Source organism: Cetorhinus maximus, chromosome 6 (genome assembly GCF_964194155.1).
Source record: "Cetorhinus maximus chromosome 6, sCetMax3.hap1.1, whole genome shotgun sequence".
Taxonomy (NCBI): Eukaryota; Metazoa; Chordata; class Chondrichthyes; order Lamniformes; family Cetorhinidae; genus Cetorhinus; species Cetorhinus maximus.
In genome coordinates, this window is record NC_135884.1 from 20,621,663 (window position 1) to 20,645,403 (window position 23,741).

General features: G+C 41.3%; 1 protein-coding gene across 3 annotated transcripts in view; it reads left to right on the forward strand.

The window, feature by feature from the left end:
• iars1 (isoleucyl-tRNA synthetase 1) overlaps window positions 1–23,741 on the forward strand; it is a 189,664-nt gene that overhangs the window by 55,531 nt on the left and 110,392 nt on the right. For all 3 annotated transcript variants that reach the window (XM_078543384.1, XM_078543383.1, XM_078543385.1), the window contains exons 13-14: window positions 122–220; window positions 23,607–23,733. In XM_078543384.1, the coding sequence (XP_078399510.1) occupies window positions 122–220; window positions 23,607–23,733 (226 nt within the window). The remainder of the gene's footprint in view (window positions 1–121; window positions 221–23,606; window positions 23,734–23,741) is intronic.

Here is a 23,741-nt window from a genome sequence, read left to right on the forward strand (position 1 = left end):
ATGGAACTCTAAGTAGCCATTGCCTTGAGCTTAAAGCCATTGTATGTATACAACTTTGTGTATTGTGTATCTCTTGCTATAAATGCCTCCAGCAATTTCACAGGTTACTGTCTCTCCACAGGTCAGACACCCCGCTTATTTATAAAGCTGTTCCAAGTTGGTTTGTGCGAGTGGAACATATGGTGGATAAACTACTGGAGAACAATGACAAATGCTACTGGTAATGTATCAGCTAAATGAATAGAAATGTGCAATGTCAAATTAAGACTGATAGCCTACTTTCACTATGATGCTTGGATCCTATAGTGTAAGTACTCCTTGTTTTTATTGAGGTTAATATATCCTATAAAAGACCACAGTAAAAATGAATTCAGAAGTGCCCTTTGCCGTACAGTGCTACTTGGAGCTGTACATTTTAGGATCCTATTAAAAATGTCTTTGTTCACCATGCATTTTGGCTTTACAGTTTTCATGTTTAACTTTTATATGGCGAACTTGATACCAAACCATTCTGTCTGCACAATTTCCAGAAACCTAAAACTTAAGCGTTTTCAGCAAACTAATGCATTGCATTCTGCAGTAAGTAACTTAAAGTTGATAAGGCACCAGGACTGGACAAGATGCATCCAAGGGTGAAAGAAGTGAGAATGGAAATTGTAGAGGTACTGGCCATAATTTTCTCATCTTCCTTAGATTCTGGAGTGATGGCAGAGCACTGGAGAATTGCCAATGTTATACCATTGTTCAAAAGGATGTAAAGATCAGCCCAGCATGTATAGGTTAGTCAGTTTAACTTTGGTGGTGGGGGAAGCATTTAGAAACGACAATCAGGGGCAAAATTAGCACTCACTTGGGCAAATATGGATTAATTAAGGAAAGCCAGCACTAATTTATTAAGGGAAAATCATGTTTAACTAACTTCCTTGAATTTTTTGATCAGTTAACAGAGAGGGTTGATGAGGGTAACGCTGTTGATGTGTTGTAAGTGGACTTCCAAAAAGCATTTGATAAAGTGCCATACAAAAGACTTGTGAACAAAATTAGAGCTAATGGAATAAAAGAGACAGTAACAACAGGGATACAAAAATTGGCTCATTGACAGGAAACACAGAGTAGTGGTGAACGGTTGTTTTTCGGACTGGAGGCAGGCTTTTGGTGGAGCTCCCCAAGAATTGGTGTTAGGACCCCCAATCTTTCTGATATATATTAATGACCTAGTGCACAGAGCACAATTTCAAAATTTTCAGATGATGCAAAACTTGAAATGAGGAGGATGGTGTAGAATTTCAAAAGGACATCGGTTGGTGGAATGGGCAGACAAGTGGCAGATTTAATGCAGTGAAGCGTGAAGTGATTTATTTTGGTAGGAATCATGCAGAGAGACAATATAAAATAAAGGATGCAATTCTAAATGGGGTGCAGGAGCAGAGAGACCTGGGTGTATACGTACATAAATCACTGAAGTTGGAGGGACAGGTTGAGAGCACAGTTAATACAGCATACTCCATCCTGAGTTTTAAGAATAGGAGCATAGAGTACAAAAGCAAGGAAGTTATGTTAAACTTGTATAAAACACTGATTCGGCATCAACTGGAGTATTGCATCCAGTTCTGGGCACTGCATTTTAGGAAGGATGCGAAGGTATTAGAGAGAGTGCAGAAAAGTTTAACGAGAATGGTTCCAGTGATGAGGATCTTCAGTTACGTAGATAGATTGGAGAAGTTGGGACTGTTTTCCTTGGAGAAGAGAAGTTTGAGAGGAGATTTGAATGAGCTATCCAAAATCAATCTGAGCTGTTTTTCATAGTAGTTTTTGTTTGAGCCAGGGATCTGCCTTCAGGCAGAGTACTCATGAAATTGAATGGCATTAAAAATTTGGACAGAATAGGTAGGGAGAAACTGTTCCCATTGGTGGAAAGATCAAGTGCCAGAGGGCACAGATTTAAGGTAATTGGCAAGGGAACCAGTGGTGACATGAGAAAAACCTTCTTATGCAGCGAGTGGGTAGGAATGCACTGCTTGAGAGTGTGGTACAGGCGGATCAATTGAGGCTTTCAAAAGGGAATTGGGTCATTATCTTAAAAGAAAAAATTTGCAAGGCTATGGGGAAAAGGCAGGGGAGTGGCACTAGGTGATTTGCTCCTTCAGAGATCCAGCACAGACACGACAGGCTGCATAGCCTCCTACCATGCTGTAACTATTCAGTGATTCTATTAAGTAATTCAGGTTCAGAAAGAATAGTGAACCATTGGTGAAGGTAATACTCAAACTAGATGATGTATAACTTGGATTGTGTAGATAATACGTTGTTCAATTCAGTTAACGTTCTGGTCACCAGTTTGCCTGATTTCTTCCGTGTCCAAAAGAAATTGTTTCTTTGCCTTCTCAGCTGTTGTAATTTTGTGATTGCATTGATTTGCTATGTGGTTTTTCAGACACACTTAAATGAATCCATGGTAATAACAAGCTTGTCAAGGTGCAAAGGGCCCCCACAACTTTTAACCGTAAAAGTGTTCTGATTTGCATTTGAAGTAATTGTTGGAAATAATGCTATATCATAGCACCTAAATATTAGTCACTAACTTTCATGAAAAAAAGCACTCAGGTTCAGTCTTAAATGATTTTTAAAGTACAAAGAAGGATTCAATAAATTTTAATTCAATTATAATTTTAATTAAATTCAGTCTCCAGCTGTCACCTTCATGCAACTTACTCCATGCATCTGCTAAACCTCCTGTATTTATACTAGCTGAGATTCTAGTGAGCTGAATCAGCTACTGCTGGCCGTTGTGATATCACTTTAAAAGAATATGCAAATGATGTAGACGTCATCACGCAACCAAGATGTACAGCAGCATGTGGCCAGCAGGTTGTTTATCAATCCTGTGTGTGTGACTGATGAGTTTGCGTAAAGTAGCCAGAAATGCAATATTGGGTAGGGAACCAGTTCAAGCTACCTACCTAATTAACTTCCCTGCAGGAACTTTGATGATCACTCTCCAAGACTGAAAGAAACTACAATTTACTGCTAAAGTTAAGTACTAAATGCAAACTTGACTAGGTTTTAGAAAAAGATCAATCCTTAAAACTCGCTCACTTACAAATTCCTAGATTTAAGCAATTGGCTTCGCTGCTCTCAGAGATTGCATGAAAGTGGCAGCTGGCGACTATCACCTAGAAGGACAAGGGCAGCAGAGACTTTGGAACACTTCGAAGTTACTCACCATCCCGACTTGGAACTATACTGTTGTTCCTTCACTGTTGCTGGGTCAAAATTCTGGAACTCCCTCCCTAAAAGCACTGTGGGTGAATCTACACCATATGGACCTAAACAGTTCAGGAAGTCCAGGGCAATTTGGAGATGGGCAATAAATGCTGGCCTTATCAGCAATGCTCACATCTCAGGAATGAATAAGTAAAAGTTAGGAATAGCATTTTGGAATGTGGGCACTGATCTCTTTGTACGTTGTTCTTGGAAAATTCAGTCCAGTAATGATTGGCTACAGAATGGAGCTAGGTGAAATAGCACAGAACTGGAAACTAAGACAGCAACTGTGACCTCTGACTCATTTCCAGAGGTTTTTTTCTCCACCTGTTTCTGTATTTACCCATCCCTATGCTTAAGCTTCCTCTACACTGTTGTACTCTGTTAGTTTTACCTATACTTCCCAGCTCAATTTTGAATTGGCATACCAATTTACCTCAATGACTAAAACAATAACTTGCATTTACCTATTGCTGTAATTTCCCCTAGCTCGACAACCCTCAGATATCTGCGCTTCTCCAATTTTGGCCCCCTGAGCATCCCCAGTTTTAATTAATCTACTATTGGTGGCCGCGCCTTCTGCTGCTTGGGTCTTAAGCAGTGAAATTTCCTTCCCAAGCCTCTGTGCCTTGCTGCCCCTCTCTCCTCCTTCAAGATGCTCTTTTACCAAATTTTTTTGTAATTTGTCTTGCCTTATAGTCATCTTATGTGGCTTGGTGTTTGGTAACACTCCCGTGAAGAACCTTGGAATGTTTTACTACATTTTAAGGTGCTATGGAAATGCCAGTTGTTGAGGTAAATTGGTATGCTGACACAAATTGGAGAAAGAAAAAGTAAGACTTGCATTTATGTAGTGCTTTTCATGACCCCAGATGTCTTGAAGCATATTACAGGCAATGAAGTACTTTTGAAGTGTCGTCACTGTTATAATTCAAATTAGAGCTGAGAATTATCAGTAAAACAGACAGAGGACAACAATGTGGAGTAAATATAAGGATAAAGTTGGGAAAACATAGAGTCAGGCAAGGGAAAATACCTTTGGAAATTGGTCGGGGGGGTCAGAGTTGTTGTCTTAGTTTCGATTGTAAAGCTTGATCACCGTTTCAGGTAGCCTTTTTTAAAAAAGGCTAGTAACACTGAAATTTTCTGACCTCCACTAGATCAGACCCACTAAACAAAAACAGCATGTTATAATTTGGAAAGCATTAATCTGTTGCAGTATTAATTGACTGTCTTTCATTCTCCACTACCAACCGTCTTCTTAAACCCTTGACAGTTGAGAGTGTTTCACTGATCACAGAGGACGAACGGACATTTGGGACAGGGTGCGTTGATCTCAGTAGCTTGTGATGGCAGCATTCTGCTCTCCGTCAAAGTGTTAGGGAACTCTTCCCCATGTCTTCCTCCATCTTCCCTGGTCCATCTTGCATTTGAACAAGGTGGCTGCCTGATGAGGACTGCCACCTGACAAGGACTGCCTCCTGTCTCCAAGCACTTGTTAATATACTTTATTTCCAGGAATTGATAGTTTACCCTATGTCAATCACTTGTTTGAACATTTCTAACCAATGAATACAGGATAGGTACCCAAGATGTCAGGATGGTAACCTCCCCACTGCCCATCACTTAGCTCGAGGTCACTTTTTAGTTTACCTCATGCTGAGGGTCATTTGCTAGCCCTAACCAATACCCCTATGATGAAAGGGTACACAAGGCACCATCCTGCCGACTTAAGAATTCAAGATGGAAGCCTGAACCACGGGACCTCAGCATTTCTAGGTGGTGTTTATATGTTTTTCCAGCAAGAGAAAGATAACATTCTGAAAAGTATCATTTATTAAAGGTCCTATTTCTTACACCCTTCTCCCCCACCACCCCTCCACAGTCATTTCCAACAATGTGCGAGGGGCTCTTGGACATCTCTGCCACTAAGATCAAAATTATGTGCCTCTGCTGAACCCCCTACCCCCGTCTTTTCCCCTTGCTAACCAAACGATCTTTCCTGCACAACCCTGAATCACAGAAATGTTGCAGTTCGTTCCAGATCTCGTGTTGCCCTGCATAGCAAGTTCTTGTGAACATGGCGAAGGTTCTTTGCCATGCCCAAATGAATTCACAGTATAGTTTGTATGCAAAAGAAGTGAAGTTGTAAATCTTGAATCATGCTCTACAGGTTTTTGGAAATTTGAGAAAACTTTGAAGGCGAAGAATTATTAAAACAATTTTTTTGGTTATTTAAAAATGGATTATTTTTACATGGATGCACATGGGTCTCCGCCTAAAAACAACATATGTTATTTTGCATAATCCAAGTCTGTATTAGTTCTTTGCACTTTATTGATGAGAGATGTTTGAATTGAACAGCAACGTAATTTTAGGGGAGATTTTTCTGATCATTTTTTGGAAGAACCATTACACTTTGAAGTTACAGTATTCCCTAGGATGTCTATTTCTAATAAAATTAATTTTCAAATTCTTTGAGGAATACTGTAGGAAAATGTCCTTTATCCTTGAAGCATGTCTTAAAATGCATCCCTTTTTATATAATTAAACTTAATTGAAAAAACTTGGTAATTGATGACCTTGGAAATAGTTGCACTGGTTCTGCTTCACAGACGTGTTGGCCCCGATGTTTGTGGCAAGGGAGCAGAGGGGGCTGTTTTGCATTCTAGAAGCCTGGAAGAATGGGTTTCACTTGGATCCTGCCAAATTTAACGACAGGATCCAATTTAACATTTTTTGTCACTTTTTTTCAGAAAAGCTAATTAAAGTTGTAATCAAGCTTCACAATGGAAACTAAGGCAGCAGTTGTAACCATCACTGATTTCCAGAGCTATTTTCTCCCTGCCTGATTCTAAGCTTGCCCTTCTCGTTGCTTATACTCACTCCACATTATTGTCCTTTGTATGTTATACCAATAATTCTCAGCTCTAATTTGGATCAATACACCTACTTACCTCAACCACTGATACTTATATAAGCACCTTGATTGTGGGAGTGTTTTACATGTATGCTTGAGGCGCTGAGTGAGTGTTGAAGACTCACGCTCCTCTTTTATTCTTTGATGGGATGCGGGCATTGCTGACAAGGCCAGTATTTGTTGCCCATCCCATAATTGCCCTTGAATAGAGTGGTTTGCTAGGCCATTTCACAGAATGGTTAGGAGTCAACCACATTGCTGTGGATCTAGAGTCGTCTGTTGGCCAGATTAGGATAGCAGATTTCCTTCCCTAAAGGGCATTAATGAACCAGTTGGGCTTTTACGATAATTGATGGTAGTTTCATGGTCACCATTGCTGAGACTAGCTTTCAAATTCCAGATTTCATTAATTGAATTTAAATTCTACCAGCTGTCATGGTGTGATTTGAACCCATGTCCCCAAAGCATTAGCCTGGGCCTCTATTACTAGTCCAGTGATGTTACCATTACAGCATCATCCCCCCTCTTGATCTACAAGCAGCGCTGGAAAGTCACTTAGCTGCTGGATCCAGTAGTTCGTGCCTCCCTTTAGCTGCTGGGTTTCCCATGGCCTGTGAAACCCAACTGACCAGAGTTACACCTAAAATGGGGGAAAATGTGAGACACAGCCTCAGTCAAGTATTCAGATAAGCTTACCTGTCTCCTGACAGATGATTGGTCGCCCACTCCCTGTCCCGCCTCTGTAAAAACTGGGAACGCATGAGTTTATAATAAAAACAAAGTGTTGGAAAAAAACTCTGCAGGTCTGGCAGCATCTGTGGAGCGAGAAACAAGAGTTAATGTTTTGAGTCCAATGTGACTCTTTTTCGGAACTAAGGAGTAACATTTTAACATTCCATCCGAGCCAAATCCACCTGTTTTTAGTGGGGGGTGTGGGGGCATTACAATTCGCCTAATATCTCAGTAACTGGCCTTGACTTGTAGCACTCTTACTTGCTAAAATTGGTGCTTTGCATTTCATCCATGTATTAATGGAAATTATGAATCATCAAGCGCCCTGCAGCTTTTCAGCCGCCTTGACACTACCACTAAAAATGGTATGCTTCACTTTGCTTTGTCATAATAAACTGCTGCAAATAAGCCAGTAATCTGACAGATGAACGGAGTTGTATATGCTTGATGCCAGTTTGAAGGAATGCTCCAGGGTAAGATCCTGTTATCCCCTTCTTTACCCTGGTTTGTTTGCTTGTCTGTGGAAAGAAATGTTCTCTACCCTGTATCTTGTTTTAAAACTTAATTAGTTTTTGTTTGAAAATAATTTTATGCAGTTATTGACTTCATCAGTCAATCATTTTGGTAGCACTCTGTATTTTGATGCAGAAACTTTTCTTTGTTTTACCCTTTGTACGCAGTGTTTTCAAAATTTTCCATGGAAAGTGGGTTAGGGTTCTATTTTTCAAAATCCCAGTTTACAATCTGTTATTGAAATGAGGATCTCTTGTGATGGTCAAAATATCGTTCTCCTATTTCTTCCCCACTCTGTGGTTTAACAAAAAATGTCCTTATGTTGCCAATGCTAAACTTCTGTGCAAGTCAAGTGACATGAGTTGTATATTGTAGTTGAATTTTGGAATTGGTATAATGTTCCTGCATCTCTACAGAATAATACTTTTTTATTTATCCTCTTTTAATAAAAATACATCTTAACTTCATACCCTAAGTACTTATATCCTAAGTAGACCCATTTTCCTTGTTCTTGTCCCTAGGCCATGAAGACTGTAGTTGGGGGGAACATAAATGCAATTTCCTTTGTAACCCATGTTCAAAGTGGTGACTTAAATTGGTATCTGGAGTCTTAGTCATTTTAAGAAAAATTTAATTTTTTATAGTTAAGTGATGTTAATAGAAATGAAATAACAGTAATATTGCTGCTTACAAAGTCAATTAAGGAAAACAGTGGGTCTTAAGGATCTGAAGCAGCTCTGATTTTGATTCATGGAGTTCTTCATGATTTGTCAATGTTCATGTCCTGTATTTAAAGGCTGAAGAGATTTGAATAATCATCTCATGGTTCTTTTTAAACTAGCGTTAAACTTTTTTTTAAATTTTGTGTGAACAGTCATTAATTTTGACCAGATTAAGTTAGCATTTAACAGTTTCCCACAATAGATAATGACGTTCATTGTGCATTCATAAATCTTTGGCCGTGAAACAAGACACATTGAAAACATTACCATTAACTGTTTTTATTTAGCTGAAGATAATTTTGGACTGGACTGCTTCCCACCCAAAATTTTCTTCCCTTTAGTATCAGCTATCACTTTATCATGGTGACATTCACATAGTCTGGCAGCCTCTAGTATCACATTCAGGTGGTCATTCTTCAGACTAGGCTGCAAGTGTTTCCAGGCTGTGCCTTTGAAGGAGGCCATCACGACGAAGATAGATCCTACATGAACTGCTATCTATATGCTCTTTCCTAGATGTGTCACTGAATAGCAGGAAAGATGACTAAGTTTGTCCTTCCAAGTCTGGAATCTGTGGTGTTATTGCACACTGTGCCAACAGGAGCAAACGAGACTAGATTCCAATTCCGCCAGTGACTTTAGTAGAAGTCATACTAAACGCATACTGATTCCAGACATAGCTCTATTCTGTGGAGGTGCAGTGGAGGCTAGGTTATTGAATTTATTAAAGGCAGAGTTAGACAGATTTTTGATAGAAGAGGGAGTTGAGAGTAATGGTGGGCAGACAGGAAAGTGGATTTGAGACCACAACCAGATCAGCCATGATCTTAATGAATGATGGAACAGGCTCGAAGGGCCAAATGGCCTCATCCTGCCCCTAAGTCCTATGTTCTAGCTAAGAGGCTAAGCAAGCAGACTTTCATGGCTTCTCACTGACAGTTGTATTTGCATGCAGGTAGCTTGGCATACTGCATAATCGAGTAAGTGGAAAGTGTTACCTTTTGCTGAAATTTGAATTTCTTATAACTGGGTGACCTAGGAGATGATCCAGATGAGATTAATTATTTTGGGGTAATGATGTTCCTGCGGTTTCTTGTGGTAACAACATTACCCCGAAATAATTAATCTCACCTGGATCACCTTTGATGCCTTGTGGCTAGAGTTAGTGCTATTATTCAAATCTACTGCTGAACTGGGCAGGAACACAGAATTGAGGTGACTGTTGGCTGGGGTTGGTTAATTAAATTGTGTTAGAGGCAGGCTGGTTTTGGAGATAGTTTAAGAAGCAGCAGAGTTTTGGAACAAGTTTTTTAAACTGGCACTAAGTTATTGTGAGCCTTTCATTGTTCATATAGTTAAATTAGATGAATATCAGTTGAGCATAAACAATTGTTTGTACTGTCTATTTTACATTTGACAGTTTTGCTCTTTATTGAAAGCAAAGTTAAGATTCTAGTAGTAAATGCAGAAAAAATGAAGTATTAATACTCATTATCTTACTTTCATTCTCTCAGTTCCTTCGCCTCCGTCGCATCTGTTCTGATGACGCTACCTTCAAAAACAGCTCCTCTGACATGTCCTCCTTCTTCCTTAACCGAGGTTTTCCACCCACGGTCGTTGACAGGGCCCCCAACCGTGTCCGGCCCATATCCCGCGCATCCTCCCTCACGCCTTCTCCTCCTTCCCAGAAACATGATAGGGTCCCCCTTGTCCTCACTTATCACCCCACCAGCCTCCGCATTCAAAGGATCATCCTCCGCCATTTCCGCCAACTCCAGCATGATGCCACCACCAAACACATCTTCCCTTCACCCCCCCGACGGCATTCCGTAGGGATCGTTCCCTCCGGGACACCCTGGTCCACTCCTCCATCACCCCCTACTCCTCAACCCCCACCTATGGCACCTCCCCATGCCCACGCAGAAGATGCAACACCTGCTCCTTCACTTCCTCTCTCCTCACCGTCCAAGGGCCCAAACACTCCTTTCAAGTGAAGCAGCATTTCACTTGCATTTCCCCTAACTTAGCCTACTGCATTCGTTGCTCCCAATGCGGTCTCCTCTACATTGGAGAGACCAAACGCAAACTGGGCGACTGCTTTGCAGAACACCGGCGGTCTGTCCGCAGGAAAGACCCAAACCTCCCTGTCGCTTGCCATTTTAACACTCCACCCTGTTCTCTTGCCCACATGTCTGTCCTTGGCTTGCTGCATTGTTCCAGTGAAGCCCAACGCAAACTGGAGGAACAGCACCTCATCTTCTGACTAGGCACTTTACAGCCTTCCGGGCTGAATATTGAATTCAACAACTTTAGATCTTAAACTCCCCCTCCCCCCATCCCCACCCCGTTTCTCCCCCCTCCCTTTTTTTTCAATAATTTATATAGATTCTTCTTTTCCCACCTATTTCCATTATTTTTAAATCTAAAACTAAAACTTTTTTAGTCTTTCCACCCCACCCCCGCTAGAGCTGTACCTTGAGTATCCTGTCTTCCATTCTTAATTAGCACTTTTCTCAGACAATATCACCTCCTTCAACACCTCTTTGATCCTTTTGTCTGTGACATCTTTTGATTATCTGCTCCTATCACTGCTTGCTTATCTCCACAATCACCACACCCTCAACTTCTCTCTCCCCCCCCGCCCCCCCACCTTAGACCAGCTTATATTTCACTTTTCTCCTAACTATACTCAGTTCTGCCGAAGGGTCATGAAGACCCGAAACGTTAACTGATTTCTTCTCCACCGATGCTGCCAGACCTGCTGAGTTTTTCCAGGTAATTCTGTTTTTGTTTTGGATTTCCAGCATCCGCAGTAGCTTTTAGCTTTTTGTTTTTATCTTACTTTCCTACTTTATTTGAAGTAATGAAATGCACTTCATTATTATCTGTGCATTAGTACTTAAATGTCAGGTTTTCAAACTTCAAAGCCCTGTTATATCAGATTAATTAGATACAAGAATTGTAAAACAGTTCTGTGCATCAGCATCTTAAAATATTCACCAACATTTTTTTGAAAATGAAGGGAACTTAAAAGAAGGCAAAAGCAAAATACTGTGTTGCAGATGCTGGAACTCTAAAATAAAAACAAAAAGTGCTAGAAAATCCTGAAACATTCATCCTTTCTCTCTCTGCAGGTGCACTTTAAAAGAAGGCAGTTTGACTATAATACTAATTTTAATTTAAATTCATATACTACTTTTCTCCAATGGTTGTGTTATTACAGCGTAACAACATGTATGATAGTGACATGATGTGTAGAAACTGTATTAGGTTCTATTTTACCTGTAAAGTAGTTTTCCGATGATTTTGAGATATCAATTGTGGATTTTTTTGCCTACTATGTTACTGATATTTTGGCTATAAACCCTTTTACCACATCCATGGTGAGTAAGCAGCTGTTGCTCTTTTCAATTCTAACCGTGTCTGATGTTTGCCTGCTACCTTCTGTGACAAGGTTTTTTTTTGGTTGGGAATATCATGGGGCAGAATGCTGTGGCCCTGAGAAGTTTTCTAAAAAAAAATGAATGAACTCCATTTCGCAAAATATACGCCATGTTGAGAGATTAGCATTGTCAGTGAGCTCTTATGCATAGTTCTTTCTAGTTGAGAGAGATCAATGCAGCTGGGTGGTCAAAATGAAACAGAAACTCGCCAAAATGCATATATTGCCCTTGTCTATGACTCAACATTAATGACACCAAGTCTTCATAATTCAATGAAATAAAACCAAACCACCAGATAGGTATAATTTCACTGTCTTGTGGGCATGGCAGTACAATTAATCCACTTGATCTTCAGGCACAGAGTTGGTGTAAAAGTACTTTATGCAAGTTTGAATTTACATTGGACTTTTAGTTCAGTGCCATGTGAATTTATACCACTAGGTGGAACCATGTAACGTGATTTGTTCCCAACTTTATGTAGAAGCCAAAAATGGTGTTTCGAGCAAGTCTTGATTTTAATGGTCCTTTATTAAAAGTGTCTAGTTCAGACCTCTGGTTATGTCTCAACTAAGGTGTCTTATTGGAACCTGATTTAATTATGGACCTACATGAGTATATGTAAAAAGCTACATATACTAGAAATAGTTGATAGAAATATAAAATGCTGGGAATACGTAGCTGGAAGGTCAGCTTCTGAAAAGAGGAAAGTTAATGGGCTGAATTTTACCAGTCCTTTGGGGACAGGCAGGAAGGCATCAGGTGATGTGCCTGATGTCTTCCCATCGCCATGCCATTTTATTAGTGGCCTATCATCTCACACCTGAAGCCCAGTTGAGTCACTTAAGTGGCCAATTAAGGGCCTTCTCCCACCTCTGCAGGCATTTTGCCAGCACCTTGGAGATGGGGGTGTGAGCTGGGGGACACACCGCTGTGTGGGAAAACTGTCAAGTGAAACTGTAGGCCTCTCCATGGGCTCTGGGGTGAGTGTGAAGAGAGGTGACCTGCGTTATGGGCACTCTTTGGCCATGGAGGAGCCATCTGGTGGCATTAACCTCCCTCGCAGCAATGGTGCTGCATGTCCTTTGAGACCCCTTCCTTGCTGGCTGGGACCTGTTCCAGAAACTCCCAACCCCATTTACTCCTCTTTGAGGATGTCAGTCATTGCAGTGCCCTCATTCTCCAGGTGCAGCCCCAACAATGGCCACCACTAGCAGAGGCGCTGCTGAGGCTGCTTGATTGCCTAGCCCTCTGATTGATAGCTTTTGGGGCCAAGCTGCCGTCCTTAATGGGGACGGCCATTCTTAATGGGGATGGCAGCCACCTACTTGGCTGCTGCTGGCAAAATGTGGTCCCCGGTCCGACTGCCTCTCAAAGCCTCAGAAATAAATTTCAGCTCAGTATTTTGGGTGTAGAACTGAAAGTTGGAAGGTAAGGAAGTTCCTTTTTGTGGAACAAGATGGGAGAAGGGGAAAAGGGGAAATCTTGGTTCTTATCACAAAGGCAGTTAATAGTTTAGCAATCTGCATTTTAAATGTTAGCAGGCCCATCAGCATGCTAAATTTCTAGAATTTTCTGTTTCTATTGTAAGGAACTTACTTGAAATCTGTTTCAGTAGTCAGCTTAAGTGAATAGGTGCATCATGTCTCTTGTCAGTTCTTGGTTTGTGTTGACAGCCTAATAAGGATTCACCTCTTGTCTGCCAAAGAAACAATCAATTTTTCAGCTGGGAATCTGATCTGTAAGCCAGGTACTGTTGATATTTGACTAGCCGGCCTGGTTCTCCAAAAAAGACTGGTATCTCATGAGAAGATCCTAATATAAAATTACGCTGGCTGAACAAGCAACAGGTATCTTACTAGTAATCTGGTGGTAAACTGCATGCTTTTTTTCTGATTAAACTCCAGCAGTACCCCTGTACACATTTAGGTGCCCCTAAACTCTGGCTGCTGTTGTTGCCAATCAGTTCCTGAGCTTTCCTGACTAGGATAAGTGGAATGAGTAGTTTACAAGGCACATGTGTGTATCCATTGCAGGCATAGATTATTATCTATGTGGATTTTGTGGAATGTTGGTTTGGGAGACTGTTAATCATGGCGATGGGTTTCCAACCATTTTGGAAGGCTGGCTGATCAAAACAAACCTTTGGTGTTAGAAGGAAGATTGAGCTTTGAGAAAAGATGGGGCATTTTTGAAAGCTTGATTGTGACATGCATAAGGTTAAGTTTTGTTGTAGTCTTATGCAATATGATTTCACAACTCAAAATCAATCTTCATTTGGTAGGACAGAACTTAGATATTGCTGAAAAAAGACAAGTCTTGTACTCATCAGGACAATTTGCGAGAATGCCAAATGTGAAGGGAACAATAATTTGGACTTCATGAGAAGAGAGTGCTGATTGGTTTGCAAGTGGACTCTGATTGGCAGAGGCATTCCCCTAGATAACTGACAATTAACTGCCAAGCCTTGCTTAAATTCAAACCAGGCAGGTTGACTCTGGTCAAGGCATCGCCCTGGGAAATGAACCAGAGAATGGCTGTTGCCTATTTTGTTTAGTTGAAACAGGCGCAATGTGTTTACATGTTCTTTCTGTTTGCAAAAAACACAGGGCCCTGTGTATTAATATATGTAGACATTTGCACTGTAGCACTATATTTTGGTGATCTAGACCCGCTGCCATTGTGTGAATCAGTATTCATTGAACTTATGAACTCAGCAACTTGTGCAGTGGAATTCAGTTTTAACAACACCATGTATGCCCAAATAGATAGTGTTGCCACAAGATTCCCTCTAGGCCCAGCACTGGCAAACATCTTTGTTGGGTTCCACAAGAAACACTTCTTTGATGGAATGACATCCAGCTTCCTATCCCCATTGCATATTTCAAATTTGTAGATGATACGTTTGCTATATTTGAATCTGCAGGCATGTACACACCTTTAATGGCCTCCATCCTGCGCTTAAGTTCACTGTTGAAATGGAGCAGTCAAATGAGCTCCCTTTTCTTGACATGCTAGTTGAGAAATCTGCCAGGGGGTTCTCTACTACCATCTACCGCAAGCTGACCTTCACTGGTCAGTATACCTGTTGGGATTTCTACAGCTCCATGCACTATATAATTGTCCTCATCAGCAACTTCGTAAATATGACCCAAGTCATTTGCTCACCATGCAAGCTTGATGTCAAAATAGAGTGCATTAAAGCTATCCTACGAGATAATGGCTACCCTGATCAGATCATTGCTCGCTGTATAATGTGCAAACTCATGAATGGGCCTGAGGCTGCCACTTTCGGCCCTGAAAAGTGTCCAGATTACCCTGGAGGTGTAAGGTATTTCAAAAATTTGAGGAACAGGTGAAGCTAGCAGTTTCAAACTGTTACTATACAGTAGCAACATGAGTGGTGTTCGCCACTAACTGGTTGCTGGTGTTAAGGCAAAAAGACATTCTGCCCATCACACAAATGAGTAATATGCTATATGAATTTCACTATTGGTGTGATGCTAGGTATGTAGGCTGTGCATCCCAAAGACTGGCGGATCATATCAAATGCTGAGTGTGCTAAGAATTACGCTGACAACCAATTTGTCAGTCGGGCTCCCAGTGTGGGGCACTTGCGTGTGCTAGAAGCTACATATATTAATACACAGGACCCTGTTCTTTGCAGACAGAAAAATCATGTACACACATTGCACCTGTTTCAACTAAGCAAAATAGGTGACAGCCATTCTCTGGTTCATTCCTCATGGCAATGCCTTGACCAATAAGAATCAACCTGCCTGGTTTGAAGTTAAGCAAAGCTTGGTAGTTAACTGTCAGTCATCAGTTAACTGGTGCATTCTCCATGCCAAAGCCTCTACCAATCAGAGTCTACTTGCCAACCAATCAGCATTCTCTTCTCATGAAGTATACATTGTAGTTCCTTTTATTTGGTATTCTTGTGAATTGTCCTGATGAGTGCAAAATGAAAAGCTTCGACAACATGGCTTTTTTCAGCAATACTCAAATCAATCTTTCTTATTGCTCTATATTGACAAATGCCTTTAAAAACTAGGTTAAAGCATTTCCATATTTCAGTGAAGACTCTGTCAGATTTGAAGCAGACAGATTTGAATCTAAGATCTGACAGGTAAAACTGCATAAATACTGCTAGACAGTAATTTACCAATTTTGGCCTGGGCAGCAAATGCATCACTGACTGGATGCAAATTGAAGGAAAGTAGTCAGTGGTTATACTTCTGGTCATATTGTAGTGTTGTTCTTCAACTTTACACTGCCCTCAGAGCAGCATTGGCAGAGGCTATGGAGATGTTTACAGTTTGCCTGAGGGGACAGAATGACTGTCACCTCAAGGGATATAAAAGCAAAATACTGCGAGTGCTGGAAGTCTGAAACAAAAACAGAAAATGCTGGAAATACTTAGCAGCTCTGGCAGCATCTGTGGAGACAAAAACAGAGTTAATATTTCAGGCTGATGACTTTTCGTCAGGACTGCTGTGCTAACCCGCAAAATGAAAGATGAAATACATTTGAAGACTGAAACTTTTCTTTGGTCCTCTATACGTTTACATGTCCTTTAAACTTTTCTCAAACTTCATTTTAGAAGATTTAATATAAAATTACTTTTCTTTAGTTTGCAAAGGATCATAGTAACAGTTAAATGATTAGCCACCAACAACGACTGTGATATAATTAAAGAAATTAGCATAGAAAGGGAGGAGGTTCTAAGTAGTCTGGCAGGCTTAAAAGTAAATAAATTCCAGGCCCGGATGAAATGTATCCCAGGCTGTTGGGTGAGGCAAGGGTGGAGATAGCAAGGGCGCTGGCAATAATTTTCAATACCTCTCTGGTCACAGGAGAGGTGCCAGAGGACTGGAGGACAGCCAATGTGGTACCGTTATTCAAGAAGGGTGGAAGGGATAAACCAGGGAACTACAGGCCAGTCAGTCTAACCTCAGTGGTGGGGAAACTATTGGAAGCAATTCTAAGGGACAGAATTAATCTACACTTGGAGAGGCAGGGATTAATCAAGGACAGTCAGCATGGTTTTGTTAAGGGGAGGTCATGTCTGACCAATTTGATTGAATTTTTCGAAGAGGTGACCAGGTGTGTAGATGAGGGCAATGCATTTGACCTAGTCTACTTGGACTTCAGCAAGGCTTTTGATAAGGTCCCGCATGGGAGACTGATAACGAAGGTAAAAGCCCATGGGATCCAAGGCAATTTGGATCCAGAATTGGCTGAGTGGCAGGAAGCAGAGGGTGATGGTCAGGGGGTGTTTTTGTAACTGGATGCCTGTGTCCAGTGGGGTTCCACAGGGATCGGTATTGGGTCCCTTGCTGTTTGTGGTATATATAAACGATTTAGACTTCAATGCAGGAGGGTTGATCAGTAAGTTTGTGGATGACACAAAAATTGGTGGGGTCGTAAATAATGAGGAGGATAGCCTTAGATTACAGGAGGATATAGACGGTCTGGTCAGATGGGCTGATCAGTGGCAAATGGAATTTAATCTAGATAAGTGTGAGGTGATGCACTTGGGCAGGACAAACAAGTCACGGGAATACATGATGAATGGTAGGATCCTGGGAAGTACCAAGGATCAGAGGGACCTTGGTGTGCATGTCCACCAGTGCTTTAAAGTGGCGGGACAGGTAGATAAGGTGGTTAAGAAGGCATATGGGATTCTTGCCTTTATTAGCCGAGGCATAGAATATAAGAATAGGGAGGTTATGCTGGAACTGTATAAAACGCTAGTTAGGCCACAGCTAGAGTATAGTGTGCAGTTCTGGATTCCGCATTATAGGAAGGATGTGATTGCACCAGAGAGTGTGCAGAGGAGATTTACCAGGGTGTTGCCTGGGCTGGAGCATTTTAGTTATGAGATAGACGGGTTATTTTCCCTGGAGCAGAGGAGATTGAGGGGGGACATGATTGAGGTATATAAAATTATGAGGGGCATAGATAGGGTAGATAGGAAGGAACTTTTCCCTTTGGTGGAGGGATCAATAACCAGGGGGCACAGATTTAAGGTAAGGGGCAGGAGGTTTAGAGGGGATGTGAGAAAACATTTTTTCACCCAGAGGGTGGTGGGAATCTGGAATTCACTGCCTGAAAGGGTGGTAGAGGCAGAAACCCTCATAACATTTAAGAAGTATTTGGATGTGCACTTGCGATGCCATTGCATACAAGGCTATGGGCCTAATGCTGGAAAATGGGATTAGAATAGTTAGGTACTTGTTTGACCGGCGCAGACGCGATGGGCTGAAGGGCCTTTTTCTGTGCTATAGACCTCTATGACTAAGTATAGTTATCTACATTTGATGTGTGGGTGGATAAAAAGAAAAGCAATTATGCAAGTGCCAAGTCGTTGTTTCCCAGGCTGATATTTAAATGAAATGTGAAATCCATAGTAGGCCGAAGGAAATTGGTAATTTAGCTCAAGTTGAGCGTTACCTGTGAGAATTAGATACTAAAGATCCCCCTCTGTTTGTCTGTTGTGTTTTGACGAGCACAAAAACCAAATGTAACTTTAATTGTATGAATAAAATAAGTTTAAAAAATATAAATGAGTAGAAATGTTAATATTGAATTTTAGACCATTACTTAGAACTGATTGACAACAATATACAGTGGGCAAAGTTTATTCGAGGGGTGCATGTTTAAGTTCTTCCATGTACTGCAATATTTACCTACCCAGGTGATTAAAAATGAATAAATCTTCTAAAGTAGCTTCGTTCAAAATTAATGATAGGCAGATGCCAACCCATCTGATGAACTAATCAGAAAATAACATTTTCATTTTTAAAAAAATTGTAGTCTGTTTGATGGAAGGGATCGAGTATAAATTAAACACTGAAATCCAAAATCTGAAGTAAGTGCACTTCGGAGAACAGTTTATTTGTAGCTGTCCCTAGCTTTATTTTTCTACTTTAAACTAGGGAAATGCAGTTAACTTGGGGAACCGGACTGAAAACAGGACCCCTGGAATTATACATTGTTGGCCAATTTCTGCAACGCTCAAACTAATTCTACAGTGCAGCAAATTTCTTTAGAATTTGGGAACATCTTGATCTCATGATAAATATTTTATGTAAAAAAAGTGCTAAATTTGAGATATCTTTTGTTCAGAAAAAATGCATTTTAAATCCTCCAGAAGCAGTTTGCAGTGCTTACATTAAATTCGTGTTTCCTCCACTAAGCTATCTCACATGATTTTTCGTTCCATCAAGTACTTAAGTGACAACTAAATTTTAATTATTAGGTTACCAATGCCTACTGTCTTGAATCAGAATGGCATCAATTGACATCAATATTTTAACTGTTGATTTCCAACTCATTCTTTGCACTTGTCAACCTGGACTCTAAGCTCCAGCAAGGCAAATTGCCTAAAGAACAGGTCTTTGAGATTACATGCACCTGGCGAATTGTGCAAGGTGTGAAATGCATGTGGCTAAGAGCTTGAATATCAAGTGAGATTAGAAGATTGGTATCATTGGATACTATTTTGAATTCAAACAGCAAGCATTCATTTCAACATGGTTATTGGTGAAAGCTAAGAAGGAAAATCATGGCAAGGGAGAGTTCTGCAGTGGGTGCTATTTCAGTGCCTTGTGCACTTTTGTAATCATGGCACACCAAGGAATGTGATTAAAAGCATTGAACCAGTAGCATTTTGAATTGAAGAAAATATAGAGATTAGAAAGAACTACCATTTATATGACACCTTTCATAGTGTCAGAACCTCAGTCCCACATATTATTTGAAAAATGGCACATCTGGCAGTATAGCATTCCCTCAAAACTGCACTAAATTGCAGTTATAATAAATGAAATAATAATGAATGAAAAATAATCTTTCACATAAAATGTTCCCTCAACCATCTAGTTCTTTCATAAGATTTATAACCTGAGATTGGATTTTTTTGGATGGCGGGTTTTCCCACTCTGCCACCCAAAGAGTTGGCGGGGAATGCATCCCCCGGGGAAGGTGAAAATCCTGACTCAGCCAAACTCTGCCAGAGATTCCAGGGCAAGGAGGAGTTGGCTGTAGACAAACTGCCCCCGACTTTGGGTCTGCAGTAACCAAGGAATTCGCTGGTGTCCAGGACTCAGACCTGGGTGTGTTTTGCCTCCTGGGTTCATTCTCCTAGATGAACTGACAGTGGTGTGGATGACACTCTTGTCCCTGGGCTCTGTCCATAAGACCATAAGACATAGGAGCAGAAATTAGGCCATTCGGCCCATCGAGTCTGCTCCGCCATTCAATCATGGCTGATAAGTTTCTCAACCCCATTCTCCTGCCTTCTCCCTGTAACCTTTGATCCGCTTACCAATCAAGAACCTATCTATCTCGGTCTTAAATACACTCAATGTCCTGGCCTCCACAGCCTTCTGTGGCAATGAATTCCATAGATTCACCACTCTCTGGCTAAAGAAGTTTCTCCTCATCTCTGTTCTAAAAGGTCTTCCCTTTACTCTGAGGCTGTGCCCTCGGGTCCTAGTCTCTCCTACTAATGGAAACATCTTCCCCACGTCCACTCTATCCAGGCCTTTCAGTATTCTGTAAGTTTCAATCAGATCCCCCCTCATCCTTCTAAACTCCATCGAGTATAGACCCAGAGTCCTCAAACGTTCCTCATATGTTAAGCCTTTCATTCCTGGGATCGTTCTCGTGAACCTCCTTTGGACCCTCTCCAGGGCCAGAGCATCCTTCCTGAGATACGGGGCCCAGAATTGTTCACAATATTCTAAATGTGGTCTGACCAGAGCCTTATAAAGCCTCAGCAGCACATCCCTGCTTTTATATCCTAGTCCTCTCGAAATAAATGCCAACATTGCATTTGCCTTCCTAACTACCGACTCAACCTGAAAATTAACCTTAAGAGAATACTGGCCTAGGACTCCCAAGTCCCTTTGCACTCCAGATTTCTGAATTCTCTCCCCATTTAGAAAATAGTCTATGCCTCTATTCTTCCTACCAAAGTGCATGACCTCACACTTTCCCACATTGTATTCCATCTATCACTTCTTTGCCCATTCTCCTAACCTGTCCAAATCCTTCTGCAGCCTCCCTGCCTCCTCAACACTTCCTGTCCCTCCACCTATCTTTGTATCATCTGCAAACTTAGCCAGGATGCCCTCAGTTCCTTCATCTAGATCATTAATGTATGAAGTGAAAAGTTGTGGTCCCAACACTGACCCCTGCGGAACTCCACTAGTCACCGGCCACCATCCTGAGAAGGACCCTCTCATCCCCACTCTCTGCCTCCTGCCAGACAGCCAATCTTCTATCCATGCTAGTACCTTGCCTCTAACACCATGGGCTCTTATCTTACTGAGCAGCCTCCTATGCGGCACCTTGTCAAAGGCCTTCTGGAAGTCCAAGTAGATAACATCCATTGGCTCTCCTTTGTCTAACCTACTCGTTACCTCCTCAAAGAATTCTAACAGATTTGTCAGGCATGACCTCCCCTTGATGAAACCATGCTGACTTTGCCCTATTTTATCATGCACTTCCAAGTATTCTGAAATCTCATCCTTAATAATGGACTCTAAAATCTTACCAACGACTGAGGTCAGGCTAATCGGCCTGTAATTTCCCGTCTTTTGCCTCACTGCCATCTTAAACAGGGGAGTTACATTAGCGATTTTCCAGTCCTCTGGGACCCTCCCTGACTCCAGTGATTCCTGAAAGATCGCCACTAATACCTCCACTATCTCTTCAGCTATCTCCTTCAGAACTCTGGGGTGTAATCCATCTGGTCCAGGTGATTTATCCACCTTCAGACCTTTCAGTTTTTCTAGCACCTTCTCCTTGGTAATGGCCACCATACTCATCTTTGCCCCCGACTCTCTTGAACTTTGGGGATGTTACTCACTGTCCTAGCCTGTGAACTTAATGCTGGTCAAAAATACCCTGAGACTGCCAAGGCCTGAACAGGAAACAGTGCTGTGCTTTCCCCCACCCCCGAACTCTTCCCACCAGCCTCAAAATTGTGGCTGTGTGCATAGCTCTAGCTCTTGCCTGCCCCATCCCCTGTAAAACTGCAGACAGGCTGGGGCTTGGGGCAGGCAGGAGAACCACCCAGGAAGGCACCCCCCAATGTGCAAACCCATCGGTGGGGGACTGCCACAGGGTCAAATTCTGCCCCTGAAATCCTGCCCTCATAATGTTCATGTGTGAAGGGCTCTTGAATCTAATTACGATGATTAGATTTGATATTGTTCAGAAATGCAACCTTCTCAAGATCTCCCAGGATCAAATGTCTCCAATAAAGAGAGGAAAATCAAACTAAAGAATTCAATAAATATAAGTTAGAGAGTCTCACACACTTTTTTATCTGATTTTATTTGACTTCATATTAAGTAAACATCCTAAGCAGTGCGCCTTGTTAATTACCCCTTGTTTGAATATTCTTCTTCTTCCATATCTGTGGTAACTTTTTTAAAACGTAAATTTTATATATATATCGGTTTTCTGCTTCTCCTGGTGATGTACATCTGTACATTACCTTGATATTGGTGCACGTAACAAAATTCATCCCATATGTGCTTGGAAAAAATTAGGCGGGACACTACTGGCAGTGATTCCCACGCTCCGATATGCTTCGGAGATTTGGATAACCGATGGCAGGCACCTCAAAGTGCTGGAGAGGTACCACCAGTGGTGCAGTCATAAGATTCCCCAAATCCGCTGGCAAGAAAGGTGGTCCAAAAGCAGTTTCTCTCCCAAGCCATATTGCCCAGCTTCAAGGTGCTAATCACTCAAAACCAGCTAGGCTGGGTGGGTTCATTTGCCTGGTACCAGACTCCCAAAGCAACTGCTTTACTTGAAACTTAGTCAAGGCAGGAGACTTCCAGGAGGACAGCGGAAACACTTTAGAGATGTCCTCAAAGCATCCCTGAAGAGGTCAAACATACCTGCCAACTCATGGGAAACCATGGCTTGTCTCCAACAAAATGGAGAAGGTTCATTCGGGAAAGCGCCAAACACATCAAGAGATTTCATCGGGAACGTGCAGAAACAAAGTCGAGGCATCAGAGGGAGCGCACAAATCTCCACAAACAACTGATCTGCTTAACCCTCCAAGCATCACCTGCCCAGCATGTAGCAGAGTTTGCAGATCGTGCAGTTGACTTATCAGCCATCTCAGGACCCTTTGAACTGGAAGCAAAGCAAGTCATCCTCTATCCCAAATGAGCACCTAGGAAAGAGGAGGAAGAAGTCCTTTCTGAAACAAATCTTCATTGGTACAGTTCTGACAGTGTCTTACGTCACTGATACAAAATGGAAAGCAGCAGAAATTATATGTCTGGTGGAAGTGCCATAAATATCTGCCCTAAACAACCATCCAAGTGTGAATTTTTTGTGTATTTCAATTAATTAATCCTATGAATTGTGAATGTAGTTGTTAGTGATCACAATGTGTCTGATACCATTTTAAAATCCAAATGGTAAATCAGAAATAGTACTGAATTACAGAACATTTGATAGTTAAAAGCCTTTGTTTCCATGTTGTTTGTAAAACCTCAATGCAAAGGGTGTGGCCACTGATTTCTCTGGTAAACTAATCAAGCAGTTATTTTTTTAAAAGTTCTTGAGGCTTATCAGCTCTCTCTAACTTGAATTTGTCCTTGTTTCTGCCTGCCAGTTCAAACTTTAAATATCTATTTTAAACCATTCCAGGCCCAAATAGCATCACATTGCAATGGGTTTTTACTTCAGCTATGTTTGCTGCGGCATATTCTTATTTTTTCAGAAAATTGTGGTGCAGATTTGCCACTGGAGGATTGAGAAGCATACCGGTCTTGCTTATGGCATTGATCACCAAAACCTTCATTGCAATGAATGTCAAACCATTATGTGCTCAAGTCTCCAGAGTTTTACTTGAACCTATAATTTGTTGATTCAGAAGCAAGGCTACAGAAAGTATTAAGTATAAGCTGAATTAACAGAGTAATGCTTTTACTTTAATTGAATCATTTAATTTGCTCTTATTATTTCCTTGTACAGGGTACCAGAATTTGTCAGAGAAAAGAGGTTTGGCAATTGGTTGAAGGATGCACGTGATTGGGCCATTTCTCGGAACAGATACTGGGGAACTCCCATCCCATTATGGGTTAGTGAAGACTTTGAGGAGGTGAGTAA